General features: G+C 39.2%; 1 protein-coding gene across 2 annotated transcripts in view; it reads left to right on the top strand.

Annotated features, from left to right (window-relative positions):
• The window catches only part of LOC120543119 (myoD family inhibitor domain-containing protein-like), a 33,066-nt gene extending 17,496 nt beyond the window's left edge, over positions 1-15,570 (top strand). The window contains exons 4-6 of one of the 2 annotated variants that reach the window (XM_039775995.1): positions 2,469-2,717; positions 13,073-13,414; positions 14,709-14,788. In XM_039775995.1, coding sequence (XP_039631929.1) covers positions 2,469-2,717; positions 13,073-13,380 — 557 coding nt within the window. In that variant the 3' untranslated portion in view covers positions 13,381-13,414; positions 14,709-14,788. Of the gene's footprint in view, positions 1-2,468; positions 2,718-13,072; positions 13,415-14,708 lie in introns of both variants that reach the window. The other variant, XM_039775996.1, reaches the window with a different exon arrangement.
• Positions 15,571-23,595: the final 8,025 nt, after the last annotated feature.

The following is a 23,595-nucleotide window of genomic DNA, read 5'->3' as shown; positions in this document are numbered from 1 at the left end:
TGTATAATTTATTCTGCATATATGTCCAAGTAATATTGTAGGTTTTTGTAATGTTTTTTGTAAAACTGAATATATTGCTTTGATGAGGTATTTCATAGTTGAATTGGAATAAATTGAGCTTTTGATTCCTGTCTCTGCGGCCATATTATTTAGTTCTCCATTTTTTTCTCCATTGGGTCTCTATTAACAATATTATGTCCTTTTTTTAAATCTGAAAAATGGTGCTAACCTAAGTGTTAGTGGCAATGTCTTCACAGGAGATAATGACATTTTCATCTAGAAGAGTTCATCAGAAAATTACTTTTAAAATGTTTAGGGATAGAAACAAAGTTTTTAATCAGCCACTCAAAAAGATAAATTCCAAAATGACTCCGTTAAAAATGGCAAATGCAGACTGCAATGTTGTTTTAATACTTGTGGGGAATAAAATAAAAAGGAAGGTATGGAGTCCATTTTAAAACATTGAAAGTGGTGTTTGATTAAATTCTCTGTTAAATTAAAAACAAAGACCTTACAAATATGAAATAAGCATTAATTAACTCAATTCATTGCAAAATAGCTTACATTTATTTTGCAGTCTGTATGAGAAAGAAAATGAACATTAAAGCTGTTGTGACAGATGATGTAGTAAATGAGTGTCAATGTTTCCTAGTGGGGTTCAATAGAAGATAAAAGACAGAGTTGTCCCAATTGTGCTCCACTCACTTAGAATCTGGAACCAATGTAGAAAGCATTTTAAGACGGAGAAGCTTCTTTCTGTGGCACCCCTGCAAGAGAACCACCTCTTTCAACCTTCACAAACATATGCAGTTTTTAATATCTGGAAAAATTTTGGAATTAACTTGCTTAGAGAGCTTTATATAGATAACGTCTTTGCATCCTATGAACAATTACATTTCAAATTTAACATCCCAGCTACACATTTCTTTCACTATCTTCAAATCAGGAACTTTGTTAAACAGAACCTTCCAGATTTTCCTCATCTTTCACCCTCATCAACGCTGGAAAAAATATTGCTCAATCTCAAGGAATTAGACTCCATCTCTACAATATATAAAATCATTTTACAATCCCTTCCTTTCAAAGATCCAAGAGGACACTGGGAAAAAGATCTCTCAATTAATATATCAGAAAAGGAGTGGAAAGTAGCAATGCAGAGAATTCACTCGAGGTCCATATGCGCAAAGCATACAATTATACAACTCAAAATTATATATCGAGCACATCTGTCTCGACTAAAACTCTCCAAAATGTTTCCAGGGCATGATCCAACCTGCGAACGTTGCAACCAAGTCCCAGCCTCACTAGGTCACATGTTCTGGTCCTGCACCAAATTAACATTATTCTGGACAAAAATTTTTAATTACCTCTCAGACAGCCTTGGACTCACAATCCCTCCTAACCCATTAACAGCTGTGTTTGGGGTTCTTCCAGAGGGGCTTAAAGTGGAGAAGGACAAACAAATTGTGATTGCATTCACTACACTCTTGGCATGCAGACTCATTCTGATAAACTGGAAGAACCCAAACTCTCCTCTTTAAGTCAGTGGGAAACCGATGTGTTATATTATTTGAAATTGGAAAAAATCAAATACTCAGTTAGAGGATCCGTACAGACTTTTTTCAAAACTTGGCAGGATCTAATCAGTAATATTTTAAAGTAAGTTTATAAAGCACAGAGAATTTATTAATTTAGGTATGTTTACAAGCCTTAAATTTTATTTTTGGCTTGCTCTCTCTATCAGGGGTGGGGATCGATCTGTTCTTAATTCAATTCTTCTTTTTGTAAAAACATGATTGTTTTGTATGGATTGTAATAAAATTAATAAAGAAAAAAACAATTAAAAAAAGAAAGAGTTGTTTTCTGAAGGCAGTGGCATTCAGATGCTTAGAAAGAGTTCCTGGAACAAGCAGCTCTCCAGATCCCACCGAATGTTAGAATGGTTTTGAGGGAAACCTTTCCTGTGTGCTTATTACTCAGATTTGATGTGCCTTGTGCACAAGATCTAAAGGTTTTAGGTGTTTTGTTATGTTTTAAATTATTGACCACTTTGCTATTTACAGCTACAGTTTATATTAATCATTGAAAAGAGGTTACTGCATATCTTAAAACTAACTCTTGGTCTACACAATACTCTTGCTTTCTTGTAGTTGTACAGTATGTCAATTATATAAGTAATACAGAGTGCCTTAGTAGGCTTGCATCTTCTACTGTGTTCAGCTACGTCCTTAGGGGCTCATTCAATATTTGAGATTGTCTTTTCTTCATATTTTATGCAGAGATTTATGTATCTAGAATTCTAATGGTTGGAACTACAGTTTAGGTTTAAAAAGATATTGCTTACTCAGAGGATCCTGCACTCATACTGCCTCTTAGAAAAAGAAACCTGAAAATATATAAAGACTGTCGTCACAATGAAGGTGAAATGGTACTCTAATTAAAGCAAAACTCCTTCTGTCTTTTTTCAGATCTCATTCTACCTCCGCATTTCTCCAGTGGGGTCTTTGTTACCCAGTCTGATGGGGAAGCGCTGCCCATCTGCACCCCTCCTCAGTTAAGCAGGACTGATCTGACTCCTGTGGCTCATAGCAGTTTTCCACTTTGTCTCAGTAACGGCCATGGTCATGAGAAAAAAAGGCTGCACTCAACCTCCACTCAGAAAAGTCAGCACAGCTTAAAGTCCACAGCTTCTCAAATCCAGCAGGTAGCTGGCAATGGTAAGTTGGTTTCAGAAACACAATTACAAATTACAAACATTAGAATTAATTCATTTTTTTATTTTTTTGTTATTGTAAATGTAAAGTTACAATTAGCAGGATGTTGTGTGTGCTCAAACCTTGTTTCAAACAAGATTAAATGTGCAAAAATCATTCATTACTAGCAATAGGCATACAGAAATTAATATTAATTTTAAGTTCGGTTCATCTTCTTTTTTGTAACGTAACCTTCTCCAAGTACAGGCTCAGTCAGTTATTGTATTACTTGATACTGTGTCTCAGCAATCCTTCTCAGTCCCCCTGGGAAATTCCCAGATAGTCCTAAGCCAGCGAAGACAGAAAAAAACAACAGTGATATGTAGTCCTAGTCAACCTCAGCCAGTAAAAGTCTTGATGCAAAGGACCAACAGTTTAATGCAAGGTCTCCATCACTCCATATGCTGTTATGGAGAAAGATCTTATTTTAGCAGCTTGTACCTAAAATCTCATTCTTTTAGTTGCTGACCCAGAATTTATAAAAAAGGAAGAGTATGGAGACATAAACTGACTAAACAGTCAATAGCTTCATCCTAGGACTGACATTTTTCTTTACCCTCATCTTGTATGCTCTCGGTATTGTCACCACTGTATGTGTCTGTTGATCAGATTCACCCTTCAGTGTACGCTGTCTGGAGTTTTGTAAATTCTTGCACTTAGGATAGCTACCCCCTGGATGTGCTGAAAAGACACCTTGCCTGACCATTTCACAATCACATATATAGTGTAGTGATTGATTGAACTGGCAAAGTCCCAAAAATAGTTGGGGTGCCAACTAGACTTCCCCTTTTTAATATCTACTTCCTAAAAAAAGGGTTGAAATTAAATAAACGGGTGCAGAAGTGTGCTAGAACACAAAATATGCGTTAAGATCGTCTAACAGTGAGCTCTGTCCTGCTGTGAATTTGGGTCTAACTGAGACACCACCTTACAGGGATGGGATTTTTTATATGTTTCCAACCTGCAGGACCAGGAGTTGAGGAAATGACATGAACAAGATCAGTCAGCTTCCTGGAATGTCTTTTTTGTGGCGCAGAGGGAATAATCAAGACTGTTAGTGACAATGCCCCCTTTTGACCTGGGGTGGTACTGCAAATTAAATCAGACCCAGCAAGGTGATCCTCAGATGGATATGTGTGACAAACAATATCTATCTATCTATCTATCTATCTATCTATCTATCTATCATATAGTGCCTTTCATATCTATCTATCTATCTATCTATCTATTTTCTAGGTCCAAAAATGTGTGTTAACAAAATTAGTAAACACCCATAACCTCTCAGATGTCCATACAGAGACAGAACTTTTCTATTGTGTAGGATGGAATCAGCATTCCTTTTATTAAATTCAGTAAATATTCCATTCTTTCTTTCCAGCAACATGGCATTTAAAATGTGATCGTGATCCTTCATTAAGTAAAATACATCCTCTGGTCTTCGTTTTTTAGATAAGGAGACCGACCATCATCAATACAATACTTTCAAAATACTGTAATTGACCAGATTTTATCCAAACCAGTAACTTTGCTACTTTCTACAAAAATCACATTGATGTCATAGACAAAAGTATGCCCACCTTCACTACATGCCTTCTCTGAGTTGGACATGATCCAGGATTTGGGAAATTATCCATCGTCTTGGTGACCTTCCTAGTCTAGGTCAGTGTCCCCCAAATTCATTGAGAAAATCCTTCCTGTGTGTTCAAATGTTTTCCCAGAATTTGTTAAAGACTGACAAATGGTATTTTGCAAATGTGTCTTAAAACTGAGCCTTTGCTATGGCCACCACCGCAATGCTTTCCTCTTGGCCTTCGAAGAGCTCTTTATATCCAGTAATGGGCTAAATTAAATTTCTCTTATGTGTCATGGCTGACTAAGTAAAAGTGAGCATGCGGTTTGTATAAATGGGATATATTGCCCTTTGCAATTATTATAATTCAGGCTTACAGTATCAATAACTAAATCGACCTCTTTGCTTTTTCCTAAGTATACCTTAATGTGGATTAAGCAGAAACACAGTGTAGAGCCTCACTTTGAAATCTTTAGAAAGTATGGAATTATTTGGAATTTGGAATTACTATGAACAAATCCAAATCATATTATGTAATATCTACTGTTGAATTCTGCTCTGTACTTGTAATATTTCTGTTGCACTATTATATTGTATTTAGGATTACTTGTGTTTTGTTCTGTGTATTGTATTGTATTGGCCCCCTTTTTTGACACCCACTGCACACCCAACCTACCTGGTAAGGAGTTTCTCTTTGAACTGCCTTTCCTAAGGATTCTTCCATTTTCTTCCCTTCTGGGTTTTTTTTGGGAGTTTTTTTCTTGTCTTCTTAGAGAGTCAAGGCTGGGGGGCTGTCAAAAGGCAGGGCCTGGCAAAGCCCATTGCAGCACTTCTTGTGTGATTTTGGGCTATACAAAAATAGAATTGTATTGTATTTGAAGAATGTTATAAACCTTGATGTACTGATTCTTCTGAATGCCTCAGAAGTAATCAAGAGCTCTAGTTGCATCTACTTTTGTAAAATACTAAACCCAGCTTGTTGAAGTTTGGCAAAAAAACAGCCTCAATCAGATCTAGCTGTCTGGAGGATGCTCTCAGGAAAATGTTTGCTTGGAGGATAATGGATACTCACATCTCAATTAGATACTTTTCTGTGATTTGACAAACTCTTCCCCCGGGCTCAAGTTGAACGCCTTCCATTAATAGGAATCGATGCCTAATTCCAATAGTTGGTTGGCAATCAGTAGCCTTTAATGCTGAGTGAACGCAATTGCTGATTTTATGATACTCTTTCAACTCCATGGTTGTCAACAGCATCTGTTATTAAACGGCTGTTAACAGACTTGCTGGCACAGCAAAAAGGCTAGCACATCAAGGCCTCACACTGCTCTCCTATATTTCTGTTAAAAGAGTACTCACATTTCTTCCTCTTATGTGTTGATTGCCCATTCTTACCAACATGTACATGAATCATAGCTTGGGAGGATAATAATCATGAAGATGCAGGTAACAAAGCATCGTGACGTTAGCCCTCTGAATGTCAGGCACTTTTGAGCTTTATCACTTTTCATTTGAGTGCTATTTGTGGAAGGTGATATACAAATGAATTCACTTTGAACAACACTTTCTGAAATACCTTTAGTGTACACTTTGTAGTTTTTGTCCAATATGTAGGAGCTGTTTAAGCTGTTCTGAAACAAGTTTACGCCATACACACCATGGGGTTTGAATTCAAAACCTAATCTGATTACAGAGTGGAAAAATGAGTCTGTGGCGCTAAAGGAAAATTCCTTTAACTGGAGAGATATTTACAATTTCTCTTAGAACCATGGTAATGTCACCTTCCCATATTCACTCTTAATTCCACATCAGCATTACAAATAAATGTTCCATTAGTCAGGCAGTATGCCTTTTTAAGTTTCACCGAGAGTTCATCCAAACATGACACATACATTATGTTTTTTAATAAGATGATTAACCAGCAGAACATAAAGATGGCTTGATTAATTAAATTGGTTGCAGCCTCAAATATCTGTGACTGAAAGCAATCCATGCAGAGGAGGTTCTTGTGTTACATTTGCTCAATCTTTGGACAATGAATCTTTATTTTAGTTTCACAGACCATGACAGACTTTAAACAAGTAATAAAAACGCTGAAACAAGCTGCACAAGGTAGACATGTTTACACTACGGATTATTCTGTTTTATTAGTTTGCCTTTTGCTTATTTTAATATTTCAATACAATCCAAAAGCCAAATATACAATACAATACAATACAATTTATTTTTTGTATAGCTCAAAATCACACAAGAAGTGCCGCAAAGGGCTTTAACAGGCCATGACTCTTGACAGCCCCCCAGCCTTGACTCTCTAAGAAGACAAGGAAAAACTCCCAAAAAAATCCCAGTAGGGAAAAAATGGAAGAAACCTTGGGAAAGGCAGTTTAAAGAGAGACCCCTTTCCAGGTAGGCTGGGTGTGCAGTGAGTGTCAAAAAGAAGGGGGTCAATACAACATAATACAATGCAAAGAACAGAACAAATCCTCAATACAGTATAAAAAATAAAAATTTTAGATGTAAGGAGTAGAATTTAACAGTAGATGATATCACATAGGGCGGCACAGTGGCACAATGGGTAGCACTGCTGCCTCGCAGTTAGGAGACCCGGGTTCACTTCCCGGGTCCTCCCTGCATGGAGTTTGCATGTTCTCCCTGTGTCTGCGTGGGTTTCCTCCCAAAGACATGCAGTTAAGGTGCATTGGCGATTCTAAATTGTCTCGTGTGTGTGCCCTGGGATTGGCTCCTGTGACCCTGTACTTAGGATATAGCGGGATGGATGTTTAGGATTTGTTTAGAGTCCTGGAGACCTCATCCATCAAGCTGCCTCCCCCATTTGGCCATTCCACAGCTGAAATAGCGCTAATCCAATGAAAGGACCCCTCTTTCCCATGATTCCTGCAATCCTCCATCAGGGATGACTTTACCTTGGGCAGGCAAAACAACTTGGCAGGTGTCCCGTGCCACGTTTGAGTACCGAGAAGAGAAACAGAATAGGTGAGGGTTAGTATCAAATTATAACAATCAAGTTACTTATGTTTTAAAATATACTTATATTCTAAATATTATATATGTTTTAGAAATATACTTATGCATTATACTTATCTGTTCACATGCAAATCTGCTAATGTGGCCTACCTAATCATGTGCATAAGGTTCCCCAACACTGGGCTGCATGCAGGTAAAACTGGTCAGACACTGCGCCAGCGAATGAACTCACATAGATTTCATATTAATCAGAACAGTATTGATCTTCTGGTGGCAGCACACTTTAACAGTAATGGCCACAGCATAAAGGATCTGAGAGTCACTGTGCTTATGGGTAATTTCAAGACCCAACAGGAACAGAGAGAATGGGAATACAAACTTGTGCTTAAATTCAACACTCTACAAAATGGTCTGAATAGAGACAAGAGTTTTATGAGCAGATATGTGGACTAACAGACTGATTGACTAGCTGACTACATCAGAGGCCTATCTTACAGACAATGCACTTCAAAAAAAACCTTACAGGACTTTCTCTAGTGATGATTATCTTATTTCTACATTTTATTAATTCATTGTTCTCTTCTTTCGGGGTTAATTCATCTCCGGTGTATTCATTTTGCTAACACTTGACTAAAAAGGTTGTTAAGATGAAAGAAAAAAATCACTTTTCTGTCCCAATATAAACTAGAGTATTTTTCAGTTTCTTTGTTACACCTTGCCTGATGAAAGCTGCCTCGAAAGCTTGCATTTGTAATCTATTTAGTTAGCCAATAAAAGGTGTCACTTCATCCTACTTTCTCCTGTATCAATCTATGGCTAACACGGTACAACACTCTACTACTTATGCATTAAGTCCTTCATCTTATAGTCATATTCTAATCACCCTTACTTCACCACACAGGACAGAGCAAGAGCAGAGGAAGTTATAGTAAAAAGACACATAGTAGAAGATGACATGATTATAGATATGTAGCAGCTGAAAGTAAAGAATGTTAACTTAGGCTAACATTATTGAGGGGTTTCCATAAACAAGAAATTTGCAGTGATTCACCCGAAGCTATAATGAAGAATGTTAACTTAGGTTAAGATTAATGAGGGGCTTCCATAGACAAGAAATTTTGGAATTGTTACTTTTCTTGTAAATTTAAATTTCTCTCATTTTAAGTAGTACACATCATCATTTTCTAGAAAAGTATATTACAACCACGAGAAAGAAAATGATTATCTCTCTATTATAAAAAAAAATCTTACGAGACTTTTTTCATGTGACAAGACGTGATCTTTGGAAGAGAGATCTGTTGAAGAGAGACAGACAGACACTTTCACGTCCTGCAAGATGGACAAGTCACGTCATACTTACAACCTTTGGAAGCAAGTCCCATGATACACATGTAGAGCAGGTTAGAGATAATGGAAGTAGGAAAATTTGAAATTTGTAATTAAAGTCAAAATATGAAGTACTGCGGAGGCATTTCTGAGGATCACTATGTTAGCACTGATCAAGTATGCGGTACAACCCCAGGGCAAGAGAGGGTGCTGTTACTAACTGTCTTGTCTCATCCCTCCAAAGCACAGAGAAGGTGACCCAGGAACCCGTCTGTCCATGCTTCCATCGCTTCCTCAAATCCTACCCCCTCCAGTCTGAAACATATAAAAAGAGCCCAACCCAGGAATGTGGTGTCTCACTTCAACCCAAACTCGCAGCAGCAAATAGCTCTCCGTTATTTGAAGCAAATGCATACTTTGTGCGCTAGCACCACCATGCGCCTGTTTATTTCACTATAGGTTTTTGATCTGGAAACGAATATTAAATGGGACAGCCCGGTTACCGCCCCAACTATTTTTGGGAATCTGCAATCGCATTTGTTCTCCACACAAGTTAAAAGTGATGACTTGATCCATGTCTTTGCGTCTTGTAGAAACAGAACCTGCCATAAATATGAACGTGACTGCAATGATAGTTCAGTTCTGATATTAATTGTAGTTTTAGTTTTTATTTTATTTTATCAAATTAATTTTTATTTTTATTTCATTCCAGTTTTCAGTGGTGTCAACAACATTTTTATTTAGTTCTGTGTTTAAAATTTTAGTTTTTATTTTATTTAGTTCTGGCTTTTTTACATAATATTAGTACTATTTTAGTTTTTTTTTTTCTGTTGCAAGACCACAAATGCTGGCCTGCACATATTTCAATGCAAGTTATGTTTCAGTCAACAAAATACACTCACAGTTTACAGCAATGCTGTTAAACACAGCTTGACTATCGATGATCAAACAAAGTAAGTGGCCTAATGAGTACAGTCAGCAAGATCAAATGTTTCAACCCAAGAAACCAGTCTGTGCAAGCACATTGCTGTTAAGCTTTAAACAAGCATGCATTTCAAGAGATTTGTTCATGTTGCAACAATGTCCTTTGCACAGATTGCCGCACAGTGATAATATGTGCATCACGAGTGCCTGTAATGGTCCTCAGCCACTGGTGCCAGCAGACTGTATGTTGACGATTTCTGCTGCCAATACTGTGGCAGTGACGTGTGGTGAGGTTCATGGCTGGTGAGACACTGACTCCTTCAGAGTCAGATTTACAAATCTATGAACCCAAAAGAGTAGCTTATTCGCTAGTCATTTGGCAGCATGCACATTGACTACTGGTTATGTTTCATATCTCATCAGCATTCTTTACACACAGATAGGTAAGGTACACATTTGGCTAAGGAGAACGTTACATTTATAGCGGAAAGAAAGAGCGGAGAGAGCGCATTTGCTCCACACCCTCCATGTGTTCTAAATTTGGCATTGCAATTTCACAATTCTTACTCATTCAATACAAATGAAAGTAGAGAGTGGTGTACAAAAAAAAAACAAATTTTGATTTTGACCCTAATTAAAATATTTAGTTATTTTTTAAAAGCTTTTAATTCTGAGGCTTTAATCAATTTTAATACAGACTGTTAAACAAAACGATAAAAAGTAAAAACAAAAGAATATTTTATTTAAGGTCAAAATTTTGTTTTTAAATATTGTTTTTTTTATAAAATTGGAAACTGTTTATGGTCTTACCTTTATTTGTAAATGAAGTCCATGCGCCTATCCTTCTCTACGAAAATCTCCATCACTTTGTTGTAAAAGTCCTCCTTATTTTCTTTTAGTTTTAAAAGTCTTAATCTTCCATTTTGGCAGTGACTTAGAACAAAAAATATAAATAAACGGACCACTGCAATGCACATGACTTTCTGATATCGCTAACTTATTGGCACCCAGTGCGTTTGCGTAGAAGAACAACAGCAACAGCACCTGTTGGGCTCACATCCACCCCCTTCAGGGCGGCACGGTACTGCCTGCCTCACCTTGTGCCTTTTTGCTGCGGTTTTATGTCCGATCAGCATGACTACATATGTCTGTCACACACATTCATTAAAGATATTAGCCAAACTGTGGAAAGTCAATGTGTATAATAAACGTGTGTGCAAACATTATATTGGCTGGTGACATACAGAGTGACAGCAACAGGCCCGTGCCAATTGCATGCATCAACCCAGTGTGTGAGGGAGAGCACAGTCTAAGGTGAGGTGAGGTTTGTCGCTGCCACACATAACGTTTCTCCCCTATATTTGATCAGGAAATGCACAAATTCAGCAGTTTTGACTATAAAAAGTATGAAAACTATTGGGATCTTATGGAAAACAAATTTATTGCACAGACCAGTGGACCAACATATTTAATGTTATCATTATTAGTTTTTTTACTTTTCATGATGACAGCTGGTCCTGCAATGAAACTCGACACTCTTTTCTTCTCGCACGCTACATTTGCTTTTATTGTCATCTGTGCTGTAATTATAGTATTTCCACACGTTACTTTCTCGCTTTCTACTCGCAAACATCTGTGCAAAACTTGCCATTGTCAACCACAAGTGCTTACTTCTTCAACCCGATGAGCCAAATGTGCTCAACAAACACACAACGGTCCTTTACGGAAGTTGCTCCACATGACTACAGTAAGCCCAAGTTACAAGATCACCGCATAGTGAACAGCGCAACGTAACTGAATGCTCAGGGCGACCTACAAACAACCCCTCTGCACGACTGGACAAAAATGCTATTGCCGTTTTTTCGTTTTTACTCAATTTTCATTCTTGTTTTAGTTTGTTCACATATCACTAATTTTTATTTTTATTTAGTTGTAGTTTCTCTACATTTTCTCTATTTCAGTTCTTGTTCTTGTAAAACGAAAAACAATATTTTTAGTTCTAGTTCTCGTTTTCACTGCAGTGACAGCACATACATACAGTATCTGTCCAGGAATGAGTTTAAACAATTAAAGCTGTGTTTATGTATATTATATATCAGTTGTAATGGTTAAAACTGAACAATTTATTTCTTCAAGGCCCCGACCATAGTTAAATGTGTTGATTTGCAGTGCTGTGCCCATTAATGAAAAACCATTCACCTCTTTGTGAAAACTGAAGCATGTGTTTCGCATGTCTGTGCCTCAGTCTGCGTGTAGTCATTTTGGGCACCCTCTCAAGCTTGAAACCTTTGAGATAAAGTAGTTTGCAACAAACTTTGGTTATTTGTGGCAAATGCCTCCAACCACAAGGCATAGCATTTGGTTTTAGTTTTCATAAAAGTTTGTGTCCAACAGTGCATTTTGACCTTGGGTGTGATAATGCCTTCTTCATATCCTTCGAGCCCACCTAAGCTATGTGCCTTCAGGGTCAAACAGCTAGATCAGCATTCTCACCTCATCTTGTGTAACCCTTAAATTAAACTTGAGATTCAAGGTTTGTTTTTGAGTCCTTCCACGCAACATGGCTAAGTGTTCATTAAGAACTCATAATTAGCAAATCTGTAAATATAACATATTACTAAAATGAATTTCCCCTTGGGATTAATAAAGTATCTATCTATCTATCTATCTATCTATCTATAATAACAAGAATATAATCAGAATAAAAAGTAAAGAGCTCAACTAATGTTCCAAAGTATTCTTCAATTTAAGAGTGCAGTGTGTACTGTCTAGTGCAACCAATTGTTCATTTATTATGATTTACCAGGCAGACTAAATGTCTGTGTAATGCCACAAGGTGTTTTGCAGTCTTTCTTGGGGAAAAAAAAATGACACCATGTAAGAGTAAGAGACAAAACATTACAAAACTAGCCATGTTTTCTTTTTCATTTTCTCTAATGTATTACTATATAGGGTGGTCCAGATCTAATTATGCAATTTTCATTACGCTATAACTTATTAAGTTTATTACATAGAAAATCACCCGAAAAATCCCGGACCATCGAGAAGTGTGCGAACTGACCACATGAAGAATTGTCTTCATGCTGAACTGGAATCGTCCCCGCATAAATCAAAGTCATCCAGACGATCTGGATCTTCATAATTAGATCTGGACCACCCTGTACACTCTTTATTCCATGTGAATGGTGTACAAACGTTATAGATCCCCTGTGGATTATCTGCATGGATGCTGCACAAAAGTCTATCTGTGGTCCCATCACTTTCAGAAAACAGTCATCATATCTGTGCATTTATTTTTATAATACTTTAATGCACTTCAGTTTGCAGGACAGCTCAGAGAAATAGTGTTCATGTAACCTAAAACCAAATGTTACTTCTTTCAGTCTACTACTGCATCAGCTGCTGCTAATAATAGTCTCTGCTTAATGTCCTTGACTTTGTCCTGTGGCCTGTCTAACATATGTTATCTCTTTCCCTATTCTCATCTCACCACCTTCACTCTCTCCCATCTTAGCTTCTTCTTCTCGCCATCTTTCAGAAACGTGCGCCTCAGCTCTGCTGGCGTGCCTCTCCTGTCATATTCTGGAGTGTCTGCTTCTTCTTCCTGATGGCTGCTATCTCTGTACAAAGTGTCTTTGCTCTCATTGCTGCTGTAGCCACTGCAGCTTCCTGGGTCAGGTGGGCTCCTGTGCCCTCTGCCATATGTATCATGAACTATGTGGCTGTGCGCTGCCATCAAACTTCCTTCCTTGTGAAGCCTGCTTACATGCTTTGGACTGCTTAGACTTGGCCATGGAACTCTCTCAGCTCTGCTACCATTGAAGGAAAATCAAGAGAAAACATTACATCACACAAGGTGCTTTTTTTTCTACTACTTTGAGTTTTTTGTGTAACCCAGATTCCATTTTGGCACTGTTTTCAGAAGATATCATGCTCTACACCTGCTTTTTCAATATTTGGTTGAACATCTTTCTTTTATTTTAGTTAGGTGTTTCACAGACCATGACAGACTTTAAACAAGAAATAAGAAGATATGTTTACATTAGTTATTATTCTGTTTTTAACATTTCAATACAAGTCCCAATTTATAATTCAGTAAGCCACTTATGCATTAAGTCCTTCAACCTTAGTCATATTCTAATCCCCTTACTTCACCACAGAGGACAGAACAAGAGCAGATTAGTCATTGACCAACCCGCTATATCCTAACACAGGGTCACGGGGGTCTGCTGGAGCAAATCCAAGCTAGCATAGGGCACAAGGTAGGAACAAATCCCTGGGCAGGGCGCCAGCCCACCGCAGGACACACACACACACACACCAAGCACACACTAGGGACAATTTAGGATCGCCAATGCACCCAACCTGCATGTCTTTGGACTGTGGGAGGAAACCAGAGCACCCAGGGGAAACCATGCAAACTCCACGCAGGGAGGACCTGGGAATCGAACCCAGCAGCAGTGCTACCACAGCGCCACCATGCTGCCCAGAGCAGAGGAGGTTATAGTAAAAAGACATATAGTAGAAGATGACGTGATTAGAGATATGTAGCAGCTAAAAGTGAAGAATGTTAACTTAGGCTAACATTAATGAGGGACTTCCATAAACAAGAAATTTGCAGTGATTGGTCCTGAATATGACATCAGCCTCTGCTGAGTACACACTCATATACAAGGCCACATCTAAGCAAGTTAGAGCTCTTAGTCTAATGAAAGTTCATATTTTGGACTCTAGGAGGAAACACCTTTGAAAGTAAGTGGTGGTTGGGAATTACAGCAATGTTGGCTTTGTGCAACTATAATGTCTTGTTGCTCATTCTGCTATAATGTTTTAAAAAATGCTACTTTCCTATCTGTGTTCTCAGAATTGTTAAAGATCCACTGAAATGAAGGCTACATGTCTTGTATATACTGTATCCAACTATTGTGGCCAGGTGTCCCATCAGTTCTACTTCCATGTAACCTCACTACTTGTGCCCCTGGTTGTAATGCTTGGAGACTTATGGCCAAAGTTAACCATTTACTTGAAATCACAGCCGGTCTGTTTTAGAGCACAGTCTAATCCAATTGTTGGGTTGTTCACAATCAAATGAAAAAGAGTTGTCTGTCTCACTTCTAATGTCTCCTGATGTCTTTGTGTTCTCCCTATAGATTGCTGTGTGCACTGCATCCTCGCCTGCCTGTTTTGTGAGCTGGTGTCATTCTGCTCTGTGCTCATTCAATGCTTGGCCTGTGGAGGGGGCTGTGGTGGGACCTGCTGCTGCTCAGCTGCACTTAAGGCTGGAGGGGTCTGTGGAGGAAGCGAGACAGGTTGCCCTACCACCTTTGAATGTGGGATGCTAGAGGAATGTTGCGAGTCCTCTGATTGCTTGGAAATCTGCTTGGATTGTTGTTCTATTTGTTTCCCTGCCTGATGACTATTATCAAGAAGGTCACCAGAAAGAGTTTCTGATGCAGCTTGGTCATGCTGACTTCTCGAGGATATCAAGTTTCCAAAGAAATCACTTTGCTTCCAAGCAGCGTCTTCACCACTTTCTATAAAGACAGGAAGGTCTTGATGATTTCTGAAAAGTGAATTCCAAACATACTGACATGAGGAGTGATCTACTAGTTCTCATAAAGAAACTGTGGCCATCGTGTTTTCTAAACTGGCTTATGAACTAGATGGTCGAGTAGCCTAACATCTTTGCAAGAATCTTAAAGACATACAGATAAACTTACAGAGTAACAAGATGACTCAGAAGACTTCATGAAGAGCAAAGAGGTCTTTAAATGTTCAGCTGTTCTAAAAGGTGCTTGGAGGAGGTCTCTGTGCATGCCAAAATTCCTCTTGCCTTTTTTGTAAATTGCTTCCACTAAAGGCACTCCTTTGCCTTTATGTAAGGCTGATTTTTCCACCATTGGGGCACACATGCCATGTTAGGTGATGTATCTTCAATTATTGTTCTATATGCAAAAGAATTTTGAATTCTAACAAAATTAAATAATTGTTTTGTCAACTCATCTATTCTTACATCTGTGCATCTGTTTATTCCTCAAGCCATGAGTATACCCATTTATTTTCTTTACCTTCTTACTCCTATACAAGTGCGTGGGAACGCAAATGAAGAAAATTCTGTCGCCTGGCTCATACAAACACAGCCACTCTTTTTTCCACTCACCAACACATAAACGTGAAAAACGTGAAATATCCAATCTGGATCCCAGTTTAGAAAGGCAAAACTTCCATTGGTCAATATATTCATCTTAAGCTTATTTTGTTATTTTTTCTGAAAAATGGAAACCGTGAAAGGCTGCTAATTTATTATCTTATATAATAGGGTACCGTGGCTGTTCATTTGTCTGTCCAGGATTTTAAATCACCTGTAGCTCTTTGCAAACTCTTCGACATATTGACCTGAAATTTGGTACACATGTACTATGTGACGTCTACTATCCGCTTTCAGGGTGATGATTGACCTCCAAGGTTATTCCTTTTTTTATTTTTATTTTATTTTATTGTAGAATCAGCTCTTGGCAGTGGCCAGCAGGGAGGCTGTTTGGTGCATGTGTACGGGCGCCGTTCTCATCCCTACCACCTTCACCGTCACTTCCCCTACCTCTTCATATCTTAAATCATTCTTGAGGCAGATTGAATTGATTGATTAAGTGAAAAATTAAAGAAAATGTACTAAGTAATTGCAATTCAAACACTGACTTAATCAATTTTAAAGCAAAAAAATGCTGATGAAAGAAGAGAAGCAGCGGGCCGCTAGGATGGAGAAAAGAAGAGCTGCTCAGGAAGCAACAAGCACATCAACCTCTGAGCAAACGAATGCTAAACATACAGAGAAAGAGGTTGAAAACTATGAATGCTCAACTCAAGTGTATTCATGGCATGTTACTGTGCAGAGCGCCATTGATGAAATATTAACTGTATGAACAGAACAAAATAGAACTTAGAAAGATGTTTGAAGCTGAAAAAAATAATCATGCCTTAAAACACAGTTTAGTTAGGGAAGCTTTTTCCATGAGTACGGTGTTTCAGAGTGATGGTCACTTGCAGCCGTTTTATAGCACCAGAGAAGCCATTTTAATACTCAAATGATATACACTTACTGAACAAATTATTAGAAACACCAGTACACCCGCTTATCCAAAGCAGTTATCTAATCGGCCAGTCATGTGGCTGCAGCGCAATGCATAAAAACATGCAGATACAGGTCAGGAGCTTCACTTAATGTTCTCATCAAACACTACAATGGGGAAAAAAATGTGACCTCTGTCATTTGCTCATGGCATGATCATTCATGCCTGACGGGCTGCAACTACTGATCTTCTATCCAGATAGCTGCAATTCTGTGGATGTTAATAAGAGATGTCAAGAGGAGAACGTCCAGACTGGTTTGAGTTGATAGAAAGGCTATGCTAACTCAGATAACCACTCAATGCAACTGAGGTGAACAGAAAAGCAGCTCAGAATTCACAATACATCTAACCTTGAAGCAGATGGGATATAACAACAGAATATCATGCTGTGTTTCACTGATGTCAGCCAAGAACAGAAAGCTGATGCTGCAGTGGACACAGGTTCACCAAAACAGGACAGCTGAAGCCTGGAAAAATGTAGCCAGGTCTGATGAATCTATTTCTGCTGAGGCACACAGATGGATGGGTCTGAATTGGATGGCAACAGCATGAATGAATGCATGCACCCAGCTTGCCTTGTGTCAACAGTCCTTACTGCTGGTGCTATAATGGTGTGCAGAATGTCTTCTTGGTACATTTTGGGCTCATTAATACAATCAATCACTATTTGTACACAAGTCGATTGGAATATTGTTGATGACTATGTGCATCTCTTTATAGCACGTTTAAGTGGTTGTACAACAGGAGATTCGCAGTATGAATGTGCAGCTGACAAATCTGCAGAAATTATTAGATGCAATCATGTCAACATGGACAAAAATCTCAAGGGAATTTTTCCAGCATCTTGTGGAATCCATGCCACAAAGAATTTAAGCTGTTTTGAGTTTAAAAGGTGGCCCTACTCAGTATGGGTACAATGCTCATAATCATTTTCTCAGTGAGTGTACATGTAGAGTTTTCTTCATGAGATGAAATGAGGGTTTTATGATGCGGGTTGACTTGTGTAGTTCATGGGACAAACTTGAGTTTCATATGTGTGGGACATCATCAAGTAATTCCTGTTATTCAGATTCAATATCCTCTTCTTCCCTGTCAAAGATGGAGCTGATACCTATACTGTCATCAGTGTAAAAAAGGAGCCATTTCCCTGCTTCTTGATATAGACAAAAAGTATTGCAGAACTAGAATGAAATCTCAGAAGTATAAAAAAAAGAATCTTTGACTCTGGACTTCTGGCCATTCATGCGTATAATTTCAGTTAGGTCCATAAATATTTGGACAGTGACACAATTTTCATAATTTTTGCTTAATAAAACTCCACAATGGATTTGTAATAAAGCAATCATTATGTGATTGAAGTGTAGACTTTAAACTTTAATTTAAGAAGTTTGCCAAAAATATTGTATGAGCCGTTTAGGAATGACAGCCATTTTTCTGCATAGCCTCCCCATTTCCAGCTGCTCAAAGGATTTGGACAAACCAACATAATCATAAATATAATGATCATTTTCGATATTTGGTTGAACATCTTTTTACAGTCAATGACTGTCTGAAGTCTGGAACCCATTGCCATCTCCAAGTGCTGCGTTTCTATCCCACTGATGCTTTGCTAGGCCTTTACTACAGTTGTCTTCAGTTGCTGCTTGTTCATTGGTGTTTCTGCTTTCAGTTTTCTGTGAAGTGAAATGCATGTCCAGTTGGGTTGAGGTCAGTTGATTGACTTGGCCTTTGAGGAATATTCCACTACTTTGCTTTGGAAAGCACTTGGCTTGCTTTCACAGTATATTTTGGCTTAATGTCCATTTGTATTGTGAAGTGCTGTCCTATCAGTTTTGTAGCATTTGGCTGAATCTGAGCAGACAGTATAGCCCTGTACACTTCAGAATTCATCCTGCTACTTCTGCCAGCAGTCTTATCATCAATAAACATCAGTGACCGACATTAATTGGCAGCCATGCATAATCATGCCTTAAAACTGCCTCCATCATGTTTCACAGATGATGTGGTATTCAGTGGATCATGAGCCGTTTCTTCTCTTCTCCTTACTTTTCTCTTTCCAATATTCTGGTAAATGTTGATCTTAGTTTCTTTTTGTCCAAAGAAAATTGTTCCAGAACTGGACAGGCTTTAAAAAAAATATTTTCTGGCAAAGTCTAATCTGTCCTTCCTGTGTTTGAGGATTACAATCCTGTGGTTTGGGCCTTGTGGTAAACCCTCTGTCATTACTTTCATGAAGTCTTCTCTTGATTTTAGACATTGGCAATGACAGGTCTACCTCCCGGAAAGTGTTCTTGGTTTGGCTAAATGTTATGAAGGGGTTCTTCTTCACCAAGGACAGAATTTTGTGATCGTCCAGCACAGTTGCCTTCTGTGGTTTTCCAGGCCTTGTGGCGTTGCTGAGTTCACCAGTGTGATCCTTTGTTTTAAAAAATATACCAAATGGTTAATTTGACCACTCTTCATGTTTCAGCTTTCTCTCTAATGGCTTTGTTTTGTTTTCTCAGCCTAATGATGGCCTGTTTTTTCTTGCATGGACAACTCTTTGGATCTTATATTGAGAGTTCACAGTGACAGCTTCCAAATGCAATTTCAACACTTGGAATCAATTCTAGACCTTTTATCTGCTTACTAATTGATGACGTAATGAGGGAACTGGTCCCACCAGGCTTTGGAACAGCTTGTCAGTCAAATGTCCACATACTTTTGAGCCCCTGATGGGTGGGCTATGCAGGAAAAAGACTGTCATTCCTAAACGGCTCATACAATATTTTTAGTAAACCCCTTAAATTAAAGCTGAAAGCCTACACTTCAGTCACATCTTCCATCCATCCATTCTGCTATATCCTAATTACAGGTTCACGGGGTTCTGCTGGAGCCAATCCTAGCCAACACAGGGCGTAAGGCAGGCAACAAACCCACCAGCCCACCACAGGGCACACACACACACACGGGACAATTTAGAATCACCAACGCACCTAACCTGCATGTCTTTGGACTGTGGGAGGAAACCCACGCAGAAACGGGGAGAACAATTAAACACCACACAGGGAGGACCTGGGAACTGAACCCGGGTCTCCTAACTGCGAGACAGCAGCGCTACCACTGCACCACCATGTCACATCTTGATTGCTTTATTTCAGATCCACTGTGTACAGAGCCAAAATTATGAAAACAGTGTTACTGCCCAAATACTTATGGACCTAACTATTGAATATTGTCGAGTATGAGTGACTAACAGTCCAAAGAAAAGTTGGGGTAGATAGATAAATACTTTTTTAATCCCAAGGGGAAATTCACATGCTCCAGCAGCAGCATACTGATAAAGAACAATATTAAATTAAAGAGTGATAACAATGAAAATATAACAGACAGACAATAATTTTGTATAATATTAATATTTACCCACCCGGGGGGAACTGAAGAGTCGCATGATGTGGGGAACGAACGATCTCCTCAGTCTGTCAATGGAGCAGGACAGTGACAGCAGTCTGTCGCTGAAGCTGCTCCTCTGTCTGGAGATGATCCTGTTTAGTCGATGCAGTGGATTCTTCATGATTGACAGGAGCCTGCTCAGCGCCCATCGCTCTGCCACGGATGTCAAACTGTCCAGCTCTGTGTCTACAATAGAGCCTGCCTTCCTCACCAGTTTGTCCAGGCGTGAGGCGTCCTTCTTCTTTATGCTGCCTCCCCAGCACACCACCTCATAGAAGAGGGTGCTCGCCACAACTGTCTGATAGAACATCTGCAGCATCTTATTGCAGATGTTGAAGGACACCAGCCTTATAAGGAGGTATAGTTGGCTCTGTCCTTTCTTACACAGAGCATCAGTATTGGCAGTCCAGTCCAATTTATCATCAAGATGCACTCTCAGGTATTTATAAGTCTGTACCCTCTGCACACAGTCACCTCTGATACTCACGGGGTCCAGGAGGGGCCTGGGCCTCCTAAAATCCACCTCCAGCTCCTTGGTTTTGTTGGTGTTCAGTTGTAGGTGGTTTGAGTCGCACCATTTAACAAAGTCCTTGATTGGCTTCCTATACTCCTCTTCCTGCCCACTCCTGATGCAGCCCACAATAGCAGTGTCGTCTGTAAACTTTTGCACGTGGCAGGACTCCGTGTTGTATAGGAAGTCTGATGTATATAGGCTGAACAGGACCGGAGAAAGTATAGTCCCCTGTGGCACTCCTGTGATGCTGACCACACTGTCAGACCTGCAGTTCCCGAGACACACATACTGAGGTCTGTCTTTAAGATAGTCCACAATCCATGCTACTAGGTATGAATCTACTCCCATCTCTGTCACCTCGTCCCTAAGGAGCAGAGGTTGGATGGTGTTGAAGGCGCTAGAGAAGTCCAGAAACATAATTCTTACAGTTCAAGTGGGAGAGGGATCGGTGTAGCATATAGATGATGGCATCCTCCACTCCCACCTTCTCCTGGTATGAGAACTGCAGAGGGTTGAGGGTGTGGTGGACCTGTGGCCTCAGGTGGTGAAGCAGCAGCCGCTCCATGGTCTTCATCACATGTGAACCTGGACACCCCATGTAGATGCAAACAATAAAAATGGATTTGGTAGCAAAATAAATAATTTCTGAATCTAACAGAACACCTCTAGGATGTGGCAGAACAACAGATTTGCAGTTTGAATGTGCAGCTGACACATTTGCAGAAACTGCATGATGCAATCATGTCAACATAGGCCAACATTTTAGAGAAATCTTGTTTTGTAAAAGAACAAGCATTCAAAAAACCAGAAAAAGAACTTTAGCCTCTGATGGATCAATGCAACGGGTCTGCTCGTGGAGCTTTCTCCTGTATTAGGCTCAGGTCAAGACTGATGTCTCTGTCAAGGAACAGCTGTCTTTATCCAAATCCATCATCTTACACTGGGATCCAATGAATTTACTGTGTGCTGGAGCATAAAGGAAAACTGAGTTTTTTTTCTGACGTTACGGATTCTACAAAAGGTGTTGAAGCGGATATGATCAAGCATGACTAATTACAGAACACATAGGGCAAATCAAAGATATAAAGTCATATTAAGTCCAAAACTGACACGTTCTGAAGCACGTTTTGTTTCTGCAAAGAGATCTGCATGAGAATGGCCAAGTAAAAGCACTTAGAAATATTTTAATTTCTTCTTTTCGATATTGTGCCACAGTAGACACCACTAACACCACCATAAACAATAAATCAATAATCAATATAAATAAATCAATCCTCCTCTCGTCCCAGCAGCTCTGTCACTCTACCACCCAACTCCGGCTCAGCTTGCTGGGCTTCCCAAAGTCTTTTAAATAGTCCGTGACCCGGAAGTGCTCCTGTCCTTCAGTCCATGTGATTTACTAGCACTTCCGGGTCAGCTGAAGATTCATATTTTTCTTCAGCCTGGAAGTAGTTCTGTACTTCCATCCCCATGACTTGGCAGTACTTCCGGGTTATAATAGAAACAACAATCTTTGTGTCTCCCTGTAGCGTCCCCTGGCAGCACTCACGTTATCCAGCAGGGCTGTGAAGCCGAAACTCCATTTTCCATAATGACCTGCGGGAATCCGGGGCACCACCATGTTGCAGGGAGGACTCCATCTAGCGGCCTGGATGTATTGGCTGGCATAAGCTGCCGGCCATCTTTCACATCATATTCAAGGTAATGCTCTTCTGAAGGTAATGGATCTTCACTTGATGGTAATGTATCTCTTTTATGCTAAACATTACTACGCTTTTTGTATATTGGTAAATATTGAACATTTATTAAATCAGTGAACTCTTGCACTGCTTTGGTGCTCCTCATTGTTAACAGTACCTGAATAGGGCAGGTGCCCCAGTAGCTAAGGAGCTTCCTTTGGAAATTTAAAGTACAAGTTTGGGCTTAATTTGATTCAAATCTAGCTGTACTTGCAAACATAAAAGGCATTAATAACACAATAGAGTTGATTTAATCCGATATATGTTGCATTCACAGAGACTTCACATTTTCATCTCTTTTTGCAAATTTCCTGAACATCCCTAAAAGGCTTATTTCTCTACAAAACCATTGTTTCCTTTTACACTGTGCTCTTTCAACCTGATTTAAAAAATGGAATCTAAAATCTAAGAGTTAAACAGAGTCACATTTTACCAGCAAGTACTTCTGAAATATAAGTGAGCCTCTAACAAGCCCCCTGGGTACTGAATTAGGCATGGAGGTGCAAAACATGAATAAAAGAGTTCTTTAAAGAGCTTCAGGCCTTGAATTCAAAAGCACTGAATTGAAATCAGTCTCCTGTGGGAAAGAAGAATATGTGATATGTGAGATCCACCGAACTGAGTGACCACAGTGTTCATCTTAAGCAATGAATACTGGATAACTTTTCAAATCAGCAATGAATCATTTTTCGTGTCCATGCATATCCAAAAAGAAGATCCAGATGTCACTCTATTGTGTCATCTCAAGCAAGATTTCAAGAGGCTGGCAGCATGGGTGAGGTCACCCTGAAGTGACCACACCAGAGTGAGACAGACACATCAGCCCAGTCCATCCAAAAGTTTCTTTCATTTCAATAAATGTTCAGGGTTTACCAAATGTAAGTTGTATTACTGAGGAATTTGGCAGCAAACACATTGGGTGATAGGACAATGAAGGACGGACCCTGTGCTGCTTGACTTAGACAAGGCAACCTGTCAGAGGCCCTCTGCTCACACCTCCTACATGTCAGGCCCTACATCACAACAGTGCTAGACCACACACAACTGCAGTTGTCACAATGAGTGCTGCCTTGGCCTCCTTTCTCTCTTGACCTAACAGAACGGAGAGACACACTAAAGCATAATGCAGTAAAGTGAAGATATATTCACGCAGGCTTTATTTATTTATTTCACCTGTTAAGTTAGTTTTACAAAAGTCCAACTGATGTGGACTGCTTATGATTAA

This window comes from Polypterus senegalus, chromosome 13 (genome assembly GCF_016835505.1).
Source record: "Polypterus senegalus isolate Bchr_013 chromosome 13, ASM1683550v1, whole genome shotgun sequence".
In the NCBI taxonomy this organism is placed as follows: domain Eukaryota; kingdom Metazoa; phylum Chordata; class Cladistia; order Polypteriformes; family Polypteridae; genus Polypterus; species Polypterus senegalus.
Note: the sequence above shows the minus strand (reverse complement) of the source record. Positions and strands in the feature narration are given on the sequence as shown.